This window comes from Mustela lutreola, chromosome 1 (genome assembly GCF_030435805.1).
Source record: "Mustela lutreola isolate mMusLut2 chromosome 1, mMusLut2.pri, whole genome shotgun sequence".
NCBI lineage: Eukaryota > Metazoa > Chordata > Mammalia > Carnivora > Mustelidae > Mustela > Mustela lutreola.
The window spans coordinates 8,521,833-8,541,288 of record NC_081290.1 but is presented as its reverse complement, the minus strand read 5'-3'; the positions used below and the strand labels follow the sequence as shown (position 1 = coordinate 8,541,288).

General features: G+C 38.6%; 1 protein-coding gene across 1 annotated transcript; it reads left to right on the top strand.

Moving 5' to 3' along the window:
- Nucleotides 1–14,778: 14,778 nt before the first annotated feature.
- On the top strand, nt 14,779–17,191 carry CXCL6 (C-X-C motif chemokine ligand 6). The gene is made up of 4 exons (XM_059159247.1): nt 14,779–15,014; nt 15,155–15,287; nt 15,405–15,488; nt 16,103–17,191. The coding sequence occupies exons 1-4, from the start codon at nt 14,897–14,899 to the stop codon at nt 16,119–16,121; spliced, it is 354 nt and encodes a 117-aa protein (XP_059015230.1). The 5' UTR covers nt 14,779–14,896; the 3' UTR covers nt 16,122–17,191.
- The last annotated feature ends 2,265 nt before the right edge of the window (nt 17,192–19,456 follow it).

Below are 19,456 nucleotides of genomic sequence, written 5' to 3'. Positions count from 1 at the left end.
ATAAAACCATCAACAAAATGAACATATGAAATGGGAAAGAATACTTGCAAACCACACATCAGATGAAGAGTTAATCTAAAATTTGTAAGGAACTCATACAACTCAATAACAAACAAACAAAAAAAAAAACAAACAAAAACCAAATAATCTAATATAAAAATAGGTGGAGAACCTGAATAAACATTTTTCCAAAGAAGACATACAAATGACCAACAGGTACATGAAAAGCTATTCAACATCACTCTAATCATCAAGGAATTTGATGTGAATCAAAACCACAATGAGATTATCACTTCATGCCTGTTAGAATGGCTATTATAAAAGACACAAGAAAGAACAAGTGTCAACAAGGATCTGGAGAAAAGGACATTTTTCCCCACTGTTAAAGGAATGAAAATTGATGCAGCTGCTAAGGAAAACAGCATGGAGGTTCCTCAAAAAGTTAAAAATACAAGTATCATGTGATCCAGCAATTGCACTTCTGTCAAAGAAATAAAATCACTACTTCAAAGAGATATTTGTATAACACATGCTCCTTGCAGCATTATTCACAATAACCAAGATATGAAAACAACCTGTGTTCATTGAATGACAAATGAATAAAGAAAATGGAGTGTATGTGTATATACAATGGGATGTTATCTAACTATTAAAAAGAAAGTAAATCTTTCCATTTGCAACAACATGGATGGACCTTGAGAAAATTATGCTAAGTGAAATAAATCGGACAAAGAAAGACAAACACTGTATGATATAATTTATGTGTGTAATCTACAGAAAGGCAAACTCATAGAAACAGAATGTAGAATGGTGGTTGCCAGGGGCTGAGGAGTAGAGGGAGTGGGAAGATATTGGCCAAAGGGTACAAACTTCCAGTTATAAGATAAATATCATTGGGAGATCTAATACAGGAGAGAGAGAGAGAATTAGAGAGAAAGAGAGATTTGCCAGAATTAATAAGTGAAGGTGATAAGATTTCAGGATATACGGTCAACATATCAAACTTTTATTTCTGTATTCTAGCAGCAAATAATTGGATATAAAACATTTAAAATATCACGATAGTATCAAATTTGTAAACTACTTAAGGATAAATTTAACGACTCTCTCTTTTTTCTTCTATGTTCATTTGTTTTGTTTCTTAAATTCCACATATGAATGGAATCATATGGTATTTGTCTTTCTCTGACTGGCTTATTTCACTTAGCATAATGTACTCTAGCTCTATCCACATCACTGCAAGTGGCAAGATTTCATTCTTTTTTACAGCTGAGTAACATTCCTTTATATACGTATACCACAACTTCTTTATCCATTCATCAATCGATGGACATTTGGGCTCATTCCATAATCTGGCTATTGTTGATAAAATCGCTATAAACATTGGGGTACATGTGTCCCTTTGAATCACTATGTTGTATCCCTTGTGTAAATACCTACTGGTGCAGTTGCTGGGTTGTAGGTGAGTTCTATTTCTAACCATTTGAGGAACCTCCATACTGTTTTCCAGAGTGGCTACACCAGTTTGCATTCCCACCAATAGCTCAAGAGCATATGATTTCACTTATGCAGATTTTAAGAAATAAAACAAATGAGCTAAGGGAAAACAGAGAGTGAGGCAAACCAAGAAATAGACTCAACTACAGAGAACAAGCGGGGTTGCTGGAGGAGAGCTGGACAAGGATGCACTAAATGGGTGATGGGTATTAAGAAGGGCACTTGTTGGGGTGACTGCTAAGTTTTATATATATGTGATATATATGCCTACTCCTGAAACTAATATTACACTATATGCTAACTAGCTAGAATTTAAGTAAACTTGAAACAAAAAAGGAATAACTTCAAGAAAAGATTTTAAAAATTCTACATTGTAAATTATAAAACATAGCACACAGAAAAAAAGATCCAAATAAGTGGGAAAATATTTATGCTGTGTTCATAGATTAGAAGACTCAAACTGTGAAAATAAAAATTCTCCCAAATTGATATACACTCAGTGTAATATCAAACAAAAATCCCAGTAAGCTCTTTTTTTGAGAAATTGGCACATCCCTTACAACATTTACATAGATAAGCAAAGGAATTATCACAGCCTATACGATTTTGAAATAGAAGAACAAAATTGGAAGAATCACACTATCTGATTTCAAGACTTCTAAAGCTACATTAACAAAGACACTGGTATTGGTATAAGAAAAGATAAAGATAAATCTTTTATATATATATCTTATACTATCTTTTAAGATATAAGATATCTTATACTATCTTTTAAGATATATAAGATATAAGATATTAAGACATACTATCTTTTAAGATATGGTATTGGTATAAGAAAAGATAAAGATATATCTTTAATATATATCTTATACCATCCTTTAAGATGGCATAAGATAGGTCCATGAAACCAAATAGAGTACAGATATATATATATATATATGCCATTAACTGAATTTGATAATGGCTTCTAGGAAAGTCTGTAGGAAAAGATCTCAAAAATTTTTGCTGGAATAATTAGATATCTCTATGAAAACAAATATAAAGCAATGAAACTCAACCACTACTTTGAACGATTCATAAAAATTTAATTGGCCACAGTCCGTATCCCTAACATAAAAGCTAAGGATGTAAAGCTTCTAGAATCAAACACAAGAGAATGTATTTCAACCTTGGTGTAGAGAGCAATTTCTTAGAAGGGACTTAAGAATTCATCATAAAAGAAAAATTTGGCAAACTGGCCAAATTCAAAATTGAATTTGAATAAATTCAAAAGAATTTAAAACTTCTTTTCCTCAAAGACACTCTTTAGGAAATGACAATTCAAACTGTAGACTGGAAAAAATCATAATACATTTATCTATCAAGCAAAGCACTTGTAACTAGAATATATAACGGACTTCTATAAATCAGTAGGAAAAAGACAATCCAATTTAAATCAAAATAGGCAAAAGATTGAAAATATACTTCACCAATGAAGATTTCACAAACAGCAAAGCACATGGAAAGATGTAAATTAGCAATTAAAAGCATGATTTTTTACTACTAAGTGCCTAACTGAAGCTAAAATTTTGAAAAGATGGGTGATGAAAACTGGAATAATGAGAGCACTTACTTTGCTGGTGGAAGTACAATCATTCGAAAGTTTCCTACAAAGTTCAGTGTAGACATGCCTCGAGGCTTGAGCCATTCCAGGCTTACATACTTATCCAAGAGAAATGAAAATATCTCTTTTATTTATTTATTTCTGTGTAAAAAAAAACTTATTCCAAAACTTAGTGACCTCAAACAGTAACTGTTTATTGTCTCAGGATTATCTGGGTTGACTGAGCTCATTTGGGTGGTCCTCTGGCTTCCTCTGGCTCTGGAAGGCTAGACTGCAGTCCTCAGAAACCTGACTGGCCTGGCAGGTGCAGGATGATCACTCATGGGACAGTCAGTGGGTGCCTACTCTTAACGGGCAGCTCGGGTGAGGCAGTCTGCTGGTGTGCCCGGGGTCTCTGTCACATGGTCTCTGCATAGAGCTTAGGATTCTCACAGCACAGCCACAGGGTTCCCAGAAACAGGGTTCCAAGCCTGCAGAGGTGGAAGCAGTGGATACACATTCAGAAGTTACACAGGATCATTTCTGGCAAATAATATGGATCAAACCCAGTCACAGGAGCAGCTCAGATTCAGAGAGAGACCACATTTCAATGAGAAGAAAGGGAATGCTTTGGTGGTTATCTTCATCCCACAAAAGTATGTTTGTATGAATTCCATAAAAGTATTTTGGGATATATTCATCTCACAAAATTCCCTGCATTCATCCCACAAAAGTATTTTTGCACAAAAAAATTTTATAATGTTTTTAACTGCTTTATTCATAATGGTCAAATTGTTAACCCCAAACTGGAAAAGATCCAAATGTCCATCCACAAATGAATGGATAAACAAATTTTGGCATCTTTGTACAATCGAATACTTCATGTCAATTATTCAAGGATTATTGTACTGAAAAAAATAAAAAGGAGTGTGGTACTGATAGTCACAGTAACATGGGTAAATGTCACAGATGCTAAGTTTAGCAAAAGAAAGCATACACAAAATAGTACATATTGGATAATTCTCCTTAAATGAAGTTCCAGTATAGACAAAACTACAAATCAGAATAGCGGTTGTCTCTGGAAAAAGATTGAGATAAATAAGATTGAATAAATAGATAAGTAGAATACATAAATAGAATAAATAATAAATAATAAATAGAGGGAATAAATAAGCACAGATCTTCTGGGAGGATGAAAATGCTCTATATGTTGGTTTATTGTTCACTTATTTTGAAATTCATTGACCTACACACTTAAGATGTATGTATTGCAGTGTGCAAATATTATCTCAATTAAAAACATAAAAATAAAAAATGTTTTTTAAAGTCTTCATAACTATTGTTCCTCTTGATATTTTTATGAAGAAAAACAAAAGGTATTGGTACTTTCACTTAAGGAAGTGTTAAATTGTTTAAGGTTACACAAAAGGTTAGTGGCATAGAAATAGGATCCAAATAAGGCAATGATGAATGGATGGCTGAAAAAACATCTTTTTTTCGTCCTAGAAATTAATTTTTTAAATGTTAAAATTGACTTTACTTTTCGAGCAGTTTTAGGCTCACAGCAAAACTGAGAGGGTACAGAGATTTCCTATGTATCCCCTGCCCTCACATATGCATAGCCGCCTCTGTTACCAACATCCCCCATCAGAACAGTGCATTTGTTACAGTTGCTGAACCTACTGGACACATCATTATCATCCAGAGTCCAAGGTTTACTTCGGTGTTCACTCTTGGTGTGGTGCATTCTATGCGTTTGGACAAACGTATAATGGCAGATATCAACCATTACAATATTGCACGGAATAATTACTACTCTAAATATCTTCTGTGCTCCTTCTCCCTAGCTCTTAAACCCGAGCAACCACTCATCTTTTTACGGTCTCTGTAGTTTTGATTTTTTTCTAGAATGCCATATAATTGGAATCGTAGGGCTTTTCAGATAGGGTTAACTATGCATTTAGCTTCCTCCATGCCTTTTTTCAGCACTGAAGAATATTCCATTGTCTGGATGTTCCACAGTTCATTTATCTGTTAACCTTTGAAGGGCATCTTCCTTGCTTCCAAGTTTTGGCAATTATCCATAAAGCTGCTTTAAACACCCTTTTACAGATTTATGTGCCAACATAGTTTTCAACTCCTTTGGGTAATTTCCAAGGGATATGTCTGCTGGGCTGAAAGTTTAGTTTTATAAGAAACTGACATTTAGCATTCCCAGCAGCGGTGTATGGAAGTTTCGTTAATCCACATTCATACCAGCAATTGGTGTTATCAATATTCTAGATATTGTTCATTCTAATATGCCTATAGTGATATTTCAATGCTTTTTTTAATTTGCATTTCCCTGTTGACATATGGTATGCACCATGTTTTCATATGTTTATTTGCCATCTGTATACATGTATTTTTAGTGAGGTGTCAAGGTCTTTGTGTGATTTTTAAATAATATTATTTGTGTTCTTAGTGTTGAATATTAAGCATTTTTTTGTATATTTTGGACAACAGTCCTTTATCAAATATACCTTTTTAAAATATTTACTCCTCGTCTGGTCTTTTCATTCTCTTGGTAGTGTCTTTGGCAGGATAGAAAATTTTAATATTCATAAAGTTCAGCTTACTAATTTTTTCCTTCACCAACTTTACTGCCTAAATTTACATTATGATTTTATTTTCAAACATTCATGGAAAGCTAATTAGAAACACTTCATATAAAACTTTCATTTATTACAAACAACTAATTTGCACATAATCATATTATGAGAGGAACCAGCTTTGGTCTTTTTCTACTACAGTATGGACTACTTTTTTTCTCTTTTCTCTCTCTCTCTTTTTTTATATTTTTCTCTTTTCTATGACACAATCCCTGGTCATAACATTCACAAGTCTGGTTTTCAAATTTAAATTAGGGAAAAATAAAAGCTGTTTCCAAGGGACATTCTGTTCCAAAGAAAATGATTTGCCGTCTGATTTACTAATGCTGAATTTTTTGGAAACCAAAATGATTCAAACATTTTACTCAAGTGGTTTTGTCAATTTACTCCCCAGGAGAAGCCATGCTTTAAAATCCCAACTGGTTAGGATGATACTCATAGCCCAGTTTAAGCCAGAATTTCTAGGATTTTGTGATTTTTACTTTGGTATTGCAACACCTTGTAAGCCAGTGGGATCAATTTCTCAATTCTTAAAAAATTTTTTGCATTAACTGTGGCCCAGGAGATCAGGGGTGTGTGTGTGTGTGTGTGTGTGTGTGTTTTGCAATTTTTTAAATTAATGAAATGCTTTTAAGTTGAAGTATAATTGACACACAATGTTACATTACTTTCCAGTATGTAACATATTGATTTGACAACTGTATATATTAAGGTATGATCACCACAAGTGTAGCTGCCCTCTGTCACGATACAATGCTATCCTAATATCATTGCCTATACTCCCTATGCATTTAGACCTTTCATTCCTGTCACTTATTCATGCCATCACTGGAAGTCTGTGCCTCCCACTTCCTTCACCCATTTTGCCCATCCCCCACCCCTCTTATGGTAATGTTTTGAAAATGCATAAAAGCAGTTACTCCTGAGATTTCATTATCAGATTTATGAAAAAAAATCTGTGGCAAAAAGTCAGCTATAAGATATGTTCTATTCTCATTTTTCTCTTGATCTTATAAACAACAGAAATTTATTGCTCACAGTTCTTGACACTGGGAAGTTCAAGTACAAGGTGTTGGCAGCTTCAGTGTCTGGTGAGGACCTACTTCCTGCTTCATAGATGGCACCTTCTTGCTGTGTCTTCACTTGGTAGGAAGGGGTGTGGGACCTCAGTAGGGACTCTTTTATAAGGACACTAATTGCATTCATGAGGGATCTGCCCTCATGACTTAATTTCTTCCTAAAGGCCTGGCCTCCTAATACAATCATACTAAGTATAAGGATTTCAACGTATGAATTTGGGGGAGGGGAGCACAAATATTTACACCACCGCATTGTTGTTGTTGTTGATGATGGTGGTGGTGGTGGTGTGTGTGCATATGTTTGACTTTTAAGTACATGAACATCATCTTAGATACTTGTCAAATGATGAGTCTGCTATTTGTTCTAGTGGTGATAAGGCAGTCTAACAGAGAGTTTTGATTATCTCTAAAGTATATAAACCACAAACATACAAATACATCACAATTATTCTTATTCCAGTAGCAATCAATGAGGTTCTAACATATATTAAATGTGAATGAAAAAGATTGTGAGTTCGTGAAGAAGTGGATATTCTCCTAAACTAAAAAAGTTATGAAGGTAATGGTAGTCAAAAAACAGTATAGTAAATAATAATTATCAAGCACAGCATTAGAAGTCTAATTTTCATAAAGGACCTCTGCACTATCAGATAAATGGCTCCTCAAAAAACTTATTTAAAATAGCTAACCCCTAAGAAGACTTTTATTGTTGTTCTGCTGAGTCCAGACGAAATTTTTGAAGAATATAATAAGTACTTCCTATTTCTGAGAAACCCAGGGCTTTGGGAAACATTCAAAATTTATTCCTCATCTTTGTATCTTCTCTGGTCAATGAAACATTTTACAGCTTTTGCACAGATGAACAAAAGTAACTAGCTACCCCACCCCCCCTCCTCCAGAGCTGGCAATATAAAGGACATTTATGGTTACTGGGAGCCTTGCTCAGTCTGGACAAGTTAAGGATCATTGATTTACTCCTTCCTCAGGCAGATTTGATCTGAAATGGACAGCAAGGAAAATGAGAGAATGGAGAAGCGAAGGGAAACCCTTTCTGATGTTTCACAGTAGAGCTGGGGCAACTTTGAAGCAAAATTTTTCCCTAAATAATATTTCTTCCTTGGACTGCCAATCCGATGTGGAAGGAGACAGATTTCATGGATGTTGCAAAGCTAACCATAAAGAGCTGGCTTTTTCCTTTTCTTCTGCATATAAGCAGGTAGCTCTACCCTCCCTCCACTTAAACTCTTACTGGTCAATAAATTCTTATACTGATATTCTTTATGTGCCTAACCTGACAATTATATGTCTACACCTTTCATTACTGTAATCATATAGCATTTCTTAAAAATAATGTAAAATAAATAGAAACTTAGAAAATATTTAAAAGGTCTAGGTCATATACTTAATCACACAGTTAAAGGCCTTTTTGACTTGTTGGAAGACATCAATTTAGAATAATAATCCCACACTGTTAACATTCAACACAGTATGACTTAACCAGAATTTTTCCTTATCATCACTCTCCAACAAAGTCTAAGTTCCAGAAAAACTTTAATCTATGTGATTCCTGGGTGGCTCAGTCAGTTAAGTGGCTGTCTTCCACTTGGATCATGATCCCAGCATCCTGGGATCGAGTCCCATATCAGGCTCCTTGTTTGGCAGGGAGCCTGCTTCTCCCTCTGTCTCTGCCTGCCACTCTTGCCTGCCTGTGCTCGCTCTCTCTCTGACAAATAAATAAATAAAATCTTTTTAAAAATTTTAATTAGGTTGATACTATAGTTGTATAATCTTTTTCTTTTAATATCAAATATCCTGCTGGTTTCTGAACATTCTTCTGAGTTGTTCAAATTCCAAAGACTAAAAATATCATTTGAACTGTCCCTAAGAATAACTGAGAAATAATTTCAACACAAGGGAAAGCTAATTCAAAACTGAGGCGTACAAATGATTAATGGCTGCGATCCATCCTATTCTCTTCTTTTAACTTTAAGGTCCACTTGTAATTCAAAGAACATTGCAAGATAAAAAGTTATCATTATCTGTTACTAAATATTCATAGACTGTTACTGAACCTGGAAATGTGAGAAATATAAGACGTTACCACTGATTTTATTTTTTTTAAGTTTGTATCTAAATTCCAGTTACTTGGCATACAATGCAATATTGGTTTCAGGTATATAATATTGTGATTCAACATTTCCTTCGCTTCATTTTAATGAGTTTATAGTTGACTTGAGAGAGACAAAAGCAAAATTAAGGAATAAGTTAACTCTGTCTCAAGAGATAGTTATTACAAGTACATCAAGTACATTAGGTATTCAAAGACTGAAGGTAAAAAGAGTACATAATAATTGGCTTTGCCAGAATAAACCTTCCACGGGAAGACAGGATCCCACACCGGTCCTGAAGAAAGAGAGGAATTTGGAAAGCAGGTGACAATTTCAGGCTGGTTAATCTGGAAATCTCTCTGCTGTTTGACATCACCCTTGCCTCAAAGGTCAGGAGTACATAGACTGGGAATTTCAACAGCTTAAAGTATGTTTGTTGGGCAATACAAGTGGTTAACCAGATGTGAGGAGCCACGGGTATTTGCCAGTGACTATGAAGAATATGGTTTGTAATCTGAAAAATATTAACTTTTTTTTTTGTGAAAAGAAAAAATAAACAAATGGGGTTATGTTAAACTAAAAAGCTTCTGCACAGCAAAAGAAGCCATCATCAGCCTACTGGATGGGAAATGACTTTTTCAAATCATATATCCAATAAGGATAAATATCCAATATGTCTAAAGAACTCATACAATTCAAAGACAAACAAACAAACAAACAAAAAGACTCAGTGAAAAAATGGAAGGGATTTTGAAGTAAGAAGACACACAGATGGCCAACAGACACATAATAAGATGCTCAACATCACTCATCATCAGGGAAATACAAATCAAAACCACAATTAGATATCACCTCACATCTGTTAAAGTAGCTATTACCAAAAAGACAAGGAATAACTAGCATCAGAGAAGATGTAGAGAAAAAAGCACACTCGTGCATTGTTGGTAGGAATGCAAAATGGTGCAGCCATTATGAAAAACAGTATGACAATTCTTTAAAAAATTAAGACTAGGACTACTATAGGATCCAGCCATCTCATTTCTCAGTATTTATCTGAAGAGTACAAAAATGCTGATTCAAAGACACATATGCACCCCTAGGTTCATTATTCACAATAGGCAGGAAATGGAAACAGTCTAAACATCCATCAATGAGTGAATGGATAAAGAAGATGTGGGTGTGTGTATGTATATGGAATAATAATGGATGATGAGGGAATATCACTCAGCCCTAAGTAAGAATGAAGTCTTGTTTGTGACAACATAGATGAAACTTGAACCTTTAAAGGATTATGTTAAGTAAAATAAGTTAATCAGAGAACAACAAATATATGATTTCACTTATATATAGAATCTAAAAAGAAAAAAAAACTAGACAAATGAACAAACAAAATGAAAACAAAAATAAACTCATTGATACAGAATACAGACTAGTTGTTACCAGAGGGGATGAGAGGGGGTGAGCAAAATGGGTGAAGGGTGTCAATTAAAGGGTAATGGGTGGTATCGAGACCTCCAGTGGTGATCACTGTGTAGTGCACAGGTACTAAATTGTAATGAACTAAATGTTGTACATCTGGAACTTATATAATATTATGTACCGATTTTACCCAATTAAAAAAATCCTTGTGAACAATTCTCTAGCACTTCACTTCTAGTCATTGCTTTTCTACTTAACACTCTCGCCTTAGTTTTATGATTTAAAAAAAAAATTATTACTATTTAATTTTTTTTTTTTTTTTTTTTTTTTTTTTTTGCTTAGCCCAGACCAAATGGATGGTTCTATGTTCTATTTCTGAGAAGCCCAGGGCTTTTAGAAACATTTAATACTTTAACTCTCAACTTCTTTTTTCCTGTGTATCATCCCCTGTCCACAGGAGAAGTTGCTCCTAAAATGAGGTTAGGAGAATTTTTCTTATCTGCATTAAAGTATTGATATGAGTCTCAGAACAAAATGAGCAAGAAAGTGGTTTGGAAGTCACTAACCATTGAGAATGATTTAATTCCTATTACACGAGTTTGTGGTATTATGACTCTGTCTCATCTATATACACATACATACGACTCTGCTTCTGACAAACAAGTCAGTCTCAGGCTCTCAGGTTGTCGGTGTCATTTTGTGGATTGTTTTTATTGTTTAGGGCAAAATAGCGCAATACCTTTTGCCACTACCTAAACAGAATGCAGGTAAGGCAAATGGCCTCCCTTTTTAAAGGGCAAGAAAGAAACAACTACTTTTTTTCCCCCATTTATTTATTTATTTATTTATTTATTTTTAAATTTTTTATTTTTTATAAACATATATTTTTATCCCCAGGGGTACAGGTCTGTGAATCACCAGGTTTACACACTTCACAGCACTCACCAAAGCACATACCCTCCCCAATATCCATAATCCCACCCCCTTCTCCCAACCCCCCTCCCCCCAGCAACCCTCAGTTTGTTTTGTGAGATTACTTTTAAAGAGCTCTGTCTCCTATGGTACTTGGTGCTGTCATTCTCAATTGCAAGGAGTCTTTAGACCATCCACAGTCCTATCTGTCTTTGCAAAAGGCCCACACCAGCGATGCCTAGACAAGAGCGAGGCATGGGCAACGAGCCAGAATGAATTCAGTGAGAACCCAGGTTAAGTTACACATTGTTTCCTGCTTAGGTTGGGCAACCCAACAGCCTACATCTACTGGGGACTTTCTATTACCTGCCCACCAGCTGAAGAAAAAATAATTTCTTTGCCTTATATTCTGTAAATAATCCATGGCAAGTTGATTCAGAATGCAAACCAGGTGAACCATGAACATCTCTAGAAGAGTGTCAGGAGGAACTGGAAATCATGTCTCATGAACCTTCTCTGATCTTATCATTTAGTACCCAAATAACTCATATGCTCATTTATATTCAAATGTGTTATTTGGAACTAATATAAACACATATACTCATAACCCTAAATAACCTATGTCATTAAGTATTTTTTACAAAGTCTTATTATATTGTGGTTTATTCACTGTGATTAACCTGAATTCAGTTGCCCCAAATTTTTCATCCCATTTTTGAAGTTTTGTTTTATTCACGCCAGTGAGGTTTACCTTTTGTCTTTTGATACATTCTAATCTCTAAAAAAGTCAATATAATAAATCTTCAGGCAGGCTGTTTTCCCAGATGACCACTCCCTTGAAGGATGAAGGATTATATTACCTGAGTCAGGTATGATGAGGATGGTATCAGGAAGCTGTACCGAATAGAGAACTTTCCATTCAGCTTCCCACAAAGTGAGGCCAAACCTCCCAGCCTTCACCGGTTTCTTAATATCCTTCCAGACTAAAAGTTCGAAAAGGTTTATGAGGTGAACCATGAGAGCCTGTGGACTCTAAAAAACAAACTGAGGGTTTTAGAGGAGAAAGGTGTGGGGGATGGGTGAGCCTGGTGCTGGGTATTACGGAGGGCACGGATTGCACGGAGCACTGGTGTTGTACCTAAACGAATAACCTTGGACCATTGCATCAAAAACTAATGATGTATTTTATGGTGACTAACATAACACAATGAAAATTTTAAAAATAAAATAAAAAATAAAAGGGTTATGAGATGTCCTCCTTATTCACCAATGGAGGTGAAAGGAAGGTATGTGGAGTCAAAAAAAAAAAAAAAAAAATTCCCCAGGGTCTTCAGGGACAAGGAAAGTAATTTCTTTCCATGACTGGCTTCTCATGGCTGTTGTGCTTACCCATTGCCTTTGCTGACCTACTGTGAGGACAAGGTATTGAGAACAATCCAGAAGAGGATTTAGCTAGATTTCCATGAAAGAAGGCCCATGTGTCATCCCAATATTGTACTTTTGCCTTCCATAGAGTTAGACAGAGGAAAGAGTTGCCGTTCAAATTTCAGTGTTCTAGTTCCACAGTTGAGAGAAAGAGAAGAGAGAGCATGGGGTAGTCCTCACCCCTCAACTTCAGGAGGCAGCTCTAGTTCCTGTGAATTCAAGCAGGCCTGTGGATTAAAGCAGCCGCTGATCCTGAAGCTAAGTCACTCCAGAAGCTTGTGGTTCTTCCCTCCCGTGAAGCTGAGAGAAACCAGAACTGGCATTGTCTTGCTGCCAGATTGACTCAAATCCCCAGACCAAACTTCCAAACTTCCAGAATTGCTCCTCAAACTCATCAGCCTCCCACGGCCTGTCCCACCTGGGTCAGTTACACACCTGGCTAGGGTCTGGAGCCACTGGAACAGGCTCAGCTCGGACTCTGCTTTAGTCTGCACTCACTGCACCCCATCACTTACACCCCCCCCCCAAAGACCCCACCTCTTCTAATTGACCAGCGTATTGAACCGCGGAAAGCAAGGCATTGTCTCCCAGGGTAATTCGCTGAGTGATTTTGGAAGACCACCCGACAGGCAGACGCTTGTTGAACAACAAGGAGACATTTCCAATTAGCCGGATTGATTCCGGAATCCCTTCCTGCCACTGGCTTCAAGCAGGAGGAGAGAGATTTTCATTAAAGTGTCTTGGCCTCTAAAACTAGCCAAAGTCCAAGAATCATGGATTAATTTGAGAAACCTAGAATGACCTGCCTGCAAGCAGAAGAGGAAGGGCTTTCTGTTTCATGCAGTTTTGTTTTTTTTTTTTTTCCTTAGATTTTATTTATTTATTTATTTATTTATTTATTTATTTATTTATTTATTTATTTTTTTAAAGGATGGCCTTTTCTTTCTTTTTATTTATTTATTTATTTATTTCACAGAGAGAGATCACAAGCAGGCAGAGAGGCAGGCGGGGGTGGAGGAGCAGGCCCCCTGCTGAGCAGAGAGCCCGATGTGGGGCTCGATCCCAAGACCCTGAGATCATGACCTGAACTGAAGGCAAAGGCTTAACCCACTGAGCCACACAGGCGCCCCAGATTTTATTTATTTATTTATTTGACAGATCACGAGCAGGCAGAGAGGCAGGCAGAGAGGAGGAAGCAGGCTCCCTGCTGAGCAGACAGCCCAATGCGGGGCTGGATCCCAGGACCCTGCGATAGATCATGACTTGAGCCCAAAGCAGAGGCTTGAACCCACTGAGCCACCCAGGCGTCCCCTGTTTCATGCAGTTTTTTTTTTTTTTTTTTTAATGATCTCAAAAACATTTTATTAAGTGAAAAGAGCAAGTTTCAGAAAGTTATCTACTGAAAGAGTTAACTTACAAACTGGAACTGCTATCCTTAGAAAAAACTGCTTGCACAGTTGGCCTATGGTTAGAGTCTAGGAACCTGGATTTCAGGAGCAGTCCCCGTATTCTTTGATAAGAACGATGCATTGAGGGGCGCCTGGGTGGCTCAGTGGGTTAAGCCTCTGCCTTCAGGTCAGGTCATGATCCCAGGGTCCTGGGATGGAGCCCCACATCAGGTTCTGCTCTGTTTCATGCAGTTTTAATCACAGCTTACACTTCCTGAATTGTGAGGATGAAGAGGATGATGATGAGGGTAAATGATAAATTAGGAAGGTCGTTCAGAAATTGTTCTAAAGTCAAATCTGCCGGTTGGGTTCCAGTCTTCCTCCTTGGATGGGAACGAGGGCTCTATCCCCGGGAGGAGCCGGCCTTCGCTAGCCCCGGCTGGCCTGGAGGGTGAGCGCCCTGCAGGATTGCTCCCTACCACCTCCCGGAGCGGCAGCACCATACACGGTCAGGTCGGGCGACCAAGTCCAGGGCTACCAGTGGAGAAGGAGGCAGCTCCTCCCAGCCACCCTCCATTCCCTCCGCTCGGCCCCCCACCCCCCACCCATCGCCACCCCCCTTCGCCCCCCTCATCCAGGGAGTTTCCCAAGCATCCCAATGCTGAGTTTCCTGCCTGGGGGGTGGGGGGTGGGGTGGGGGGGTGGGGAGAGAAGGGGCCCGCGCAGATAAAAGGCTTGCAAAGGACTTGGGGAAAGCCACAGTGCCCTGGAGCTCCAACTCCCGGTTCCTCTCCTGCCTCTAGAGCCCTCGCCCCTCACCGCCCTCCGTGCCGCAATGAGCCTCCCGCCCAGCCGCGCTGCCCGCGTCCCGGGCCTCTCCGGCTCGCGGTGCGCGCTGCTGCCGCTGCTGCTGCTGCTGCTGCTGCTGACGCCGCCGGGGCCCCTCGCCCGCGGTGAGAGCGCGCGGCACGCGGCCGGCACCCGGGTCGAGCGTCCGCGGAGGCTGCGGCGCGGGGACGCGTCCCGGGCGGGCTCGCGGGGGGAGAGCTCCCCGCCAACCTGCCCCATAACGGTGTCTCTCTTTGTGCCCCAGCCGGTCCCGTCTCGACCATCCTGAGGGAGCTGCGCTGCGTGTGTCTAACCACCACACCGGGGATCCGGCCCAAGATGATCGCTAAGGTGGAGGTGATCGCCCCCGGGCCGCAGTGCTCCAGGGTGGAAGTCGTGTAAGTGCTGGTGCGCTGCGCCCCGGTGTCCGCGGTGGCCTCGACCAGAGGGGCGTCCCTCAGCCGGAGTCGTCAGCCCCCGGGGCTCACGGGCTCGGCCTCTTTTCGTTTCTGCAGAGCCACCCTGAAGAACAAGAAGGAAGTCTGTCTGGACCCGGAGAACCCGGTGATGAAGAAAGTCATCCAGAAAATTTTGGACAGGTACCCTGTCGCTTTCATCCTGGCGCTTTTTCATCTCTTTCGAGAGTTCCCGCTTCTCAAGGTCCTTATTCTCTGTATGGAATTTGCTGACCACATTCCAGGTCACGCTCAGAATACAAGTTCGTTCAGGAGAAAGGGGGGAAGTTGTTCCGGAATGTCCTGGGAAAACTCCTGTCACCAATTTCACATGTAATTGCCTAGTGGGTTCCACAGAGCTCATTACTGAAATGTATTTTTCTTTTTCTTTCTTTCTTTCTTTCTTTCTTTTTTTTTTTTTAAGATTTTAATTATTTATTTGACACAGAGAGAGAGAGATCACAAGCAGGCAGAGAGGCAGGCAGAGAGAGAAGGGGAAAGCAGGCTCCCTGCTGAGCAGAGAGCCCAATGCAGGGCTCGATCCCAGGACCCTGAGATCATGACCTGAGCCGAAGGCAGAGGCTTAACCCACGGAGCCATCCAGGTGCCCCATGAAATGTATTTTTCTGTTGTCAGTGAAGTCCTGGAGTCCGCCCTTTGCTGTTTTCATTGGTCCTAAACTCTGTGTTTGGAAAGCAGGTGGGAGCAGACAGGAGTGTGGAAACTTGGTTAAACTAATATGATTCTTTTCTCAACAGTGGAAGAAAAACTGATTAAGAGGAAGGACCATGCCTTGGAAAAGTTGTCCCGTTCCTTAGCAGAGCAGTTTTCTGAGTGTCTTGGGACCCAGTGAAGACAAGAAGGCTGGATTAATTTTCTCCAATGAGTTAGGCTTCGTCATAAATCTCCCACTTTGAGAGAAGGATGGTGGGGACGCACCTACGTTTGACCCTCAAGTGTAATGCTCAGCTCATGAAATATTTAATATAGTATTTCCTGCTATTTATTTGCTGTTTTTTTTTATCTGTCTTGCTATTGAAATCTTTAGCGATTGACTAAATTGTGAGTCAAGAACCAGTGGTTGTTAAGCTTTCGAGGTGACAGCTGTATTTTTAGAATATATCCCTTACAGTGTTACTGAGAAGGCTGTGGGTTTAATATGTGAATGTTATTTCATTAAAATGCTGGATGTGGAGATAAATTGTTATCTTCACGCCTCATGAAACGGGAAGTATTTTGGTATGGTTTCTTGAGGAATATGTTAAGTTTCCTTGCTTTTGACTCTGGGATGCTGAGTTATATTGCCTTAAAAAGCTGGTGTAACATGCAATTATCGGTGTAAAATGTATTTCTTTATTTAGAATTTGTAAATGTTCAATTCCATAAGGACGAGTATGTTCTTTTCCTATAATTTTAGACATTTGATGTCTTCTCAGTATGGCATAATGTCATGACTTACTCATTAAACTTTGATTTCATGGTGTGTATTAACCATTTTACTAGGAGTACTATAATTCTAGTCCCTAAATATATGATTTGGACAGATAAAGAAGCTAGGATATAGGCAAGTTCCCTATTTCTAGCTCTTTTATAGAAATGCATTGTTTGAATTTTTTTAGGAATTAAAGCAAACTTCACAGTGATTTATACTCATAAAGGTTCGAAAGGATATTTGAGCTATTTAAATATAGATTCACTTTTGTTTTCAAACAACATACACAGGTTAAGGTTTTTGCCATTTTGTGATAAAGAATTATCTATGCGTCACACTTCCATTGTGAAAATTACTCTTGTTTGTAGCACTTCTTTTGTACTTTGGGAAAAAAATAAAAGATTTATAAAATTTATTTATGTCATTTCTCCTTTCTTACACTGTTACAAAATTTCTATTTATTTTTAATACCAAATTATCTTAAAAATCACTATGCTGGGGCGCCTGGGTGGTTCAGTGGGTTAAAGCCCCTGCTTTCGGCTCAGGTCATGATCCCAGGGTCCTGGGATCGAGCCTCACATCGGGCTCTACGCTCTGCAGAGAGCCTGCTTCCTCCTCTCTTTCCCTGCCTGCCTCTCTTGCCTACTTGTGACCTCTGTCTGTCAAATAAATAAATTAAATTAAAAAAAAAAATCACTCTGCTAGTCTCTGGCCAGCAGAGAGGACCCTCATTTCCCAGGGACATTGCATTTGTCCCACCTTTCTCCAAGCTCAACCATCTTCTAGGTACTCCTCCAGGCACCTCTAGACAACCTCCAGCATTGTTTAGAAAACATAGACTTTAACTGGCTCCCTTTTCCCTAGAAGTGACATCAAACTTGCAAGGCAGGACAGATTAGGCTCTGTCTCATCTGACCTGTGATTCCTGCTTAAACGTCCTTTTCCCCTTGAATCAGTGTGGTCAGGAGCTTAGTTCCCTAACTGGGCGTGTTCTTTCCTGGGTCCATGCCTTTGTATTTGATAGAGCCTCTACCTGGAAGGGCCTTACCACTTCCTGCCTAGAGGAGGAAGCTTATTCATCCTTTAGAACTCAGTTCAAACAACACCTTTCAGGAAATTTTCCCTGACACTCCTTGAGGAACTCATGGCTTCTATCTTGATGTTTTGCTAGCATCTTCTAGATATTTGAGTTTCTTTGAATAGCAAATATTGGATTGGGTGCCTTTGTTTGTTTGTTTGTTTGAAGATTTCTTTATTCTGAGTTCTCCCAGATCATCAATCATATGTTATTCATCTCTGCATCCCCAATACCTGGCACAGATTGGCTTAATGAACTAATAAAGTATCCTGAACCTCAGGTAATCAGATAGTGCCCTGACATCAGTAAGCTGCTCAGTATGGTGTTCAAGAAATCCTAATGCCTTCACTCTCTTTCCTTCTTCGTATTTATAGGTAATCCAACAAGAGCTTTAGCATATGCAGTCCTCTCAACCTCTCACATCTACCCCTCACTTTTACCTGGCTAACTCCATCCTCCCTCTGAGGACAGCACTTAGGGCCTCCAACTGGTCCTTGCCCTTCCCAGATGAAGGCCTCTTTCATATCCTCTCATAGAACTTTGTTCTTTTCCTTTCTAACCTTTCGTCACTGACATGATTACAGAATCTATGGAGATGATCATTTATTTAGTGTCTATCCAACTTCTCTGTAAGCCTCATGAGGTCGGGGATATATTTATCACATTCTTCTTGTTTCTAGGACACTACCAAGTGCGTAGTAGGCACTTAAGCAGAAGAGGGGTCCAGGCTAGACAAGTACCACTGTCTCTAAGGATCAAAACAGCAATTTCATCTAAATAGCTCATTCTTAGGAAAAGCAAGAAAGTGGAAGGAAGGAGACTAACCCAATTGGCATGCATAAATACACATACCCCACTGGATTAATATCTTAGCTCATACTGACACATATATACAGTAGTAGAGGCTAATGTATTATTAGTATATCTATATCTAAATTAAGTTATTCTACATCTCTTTGTCTCTCTCCTTATATGTAAAATACCAATTAGATTCATATATTTAGTAACATTATTAATTAATGTAGTGTATTAATTATAGTAATACATTATTATTATATATTGTAGCTATAGGACAGAGAAAAGGAAAAAAGACAGGAAGATACAAAGATATGGAAAATTTCAGAGATGATTTGCTGACAAATTTTTTTAACAATAGAGAAAAAAACAAAATACCTCAAACATTTTTAAAGAAATCATTACACTTCTGGGGCATCCGGGTGCCTTTGTGAGTTACGTGTCTGCCTTCAGCTCAGGTCAGGATCTCAGGGTCCTGGGATGGAGGCCCGAATCGTCGGAGCTTGCTTCTCCCTCTGATTCTGCCTCTGCTCCTCCCCTCACTTGGGCTCTCTCTCTCAAATAAATAAAATCTAAAAAAAAAAAAAAAATCATTAAGCTTCTGTGATATTTTTTTACTCTCTCAAACAGTATTTTTTTTTCCCTTTAAAACTATAAATCACATACTACTATTAGGTAAACATTAAGAAAGCAAGCCAAATTACTATAGATGTGCAAACTATAAATTTCAGTGTTTTAAAAATCCCTGATTTGTCATATCAGACCTCAAAATACTCATTGAGTAAGTGCGTAACAATAATGAGTGAA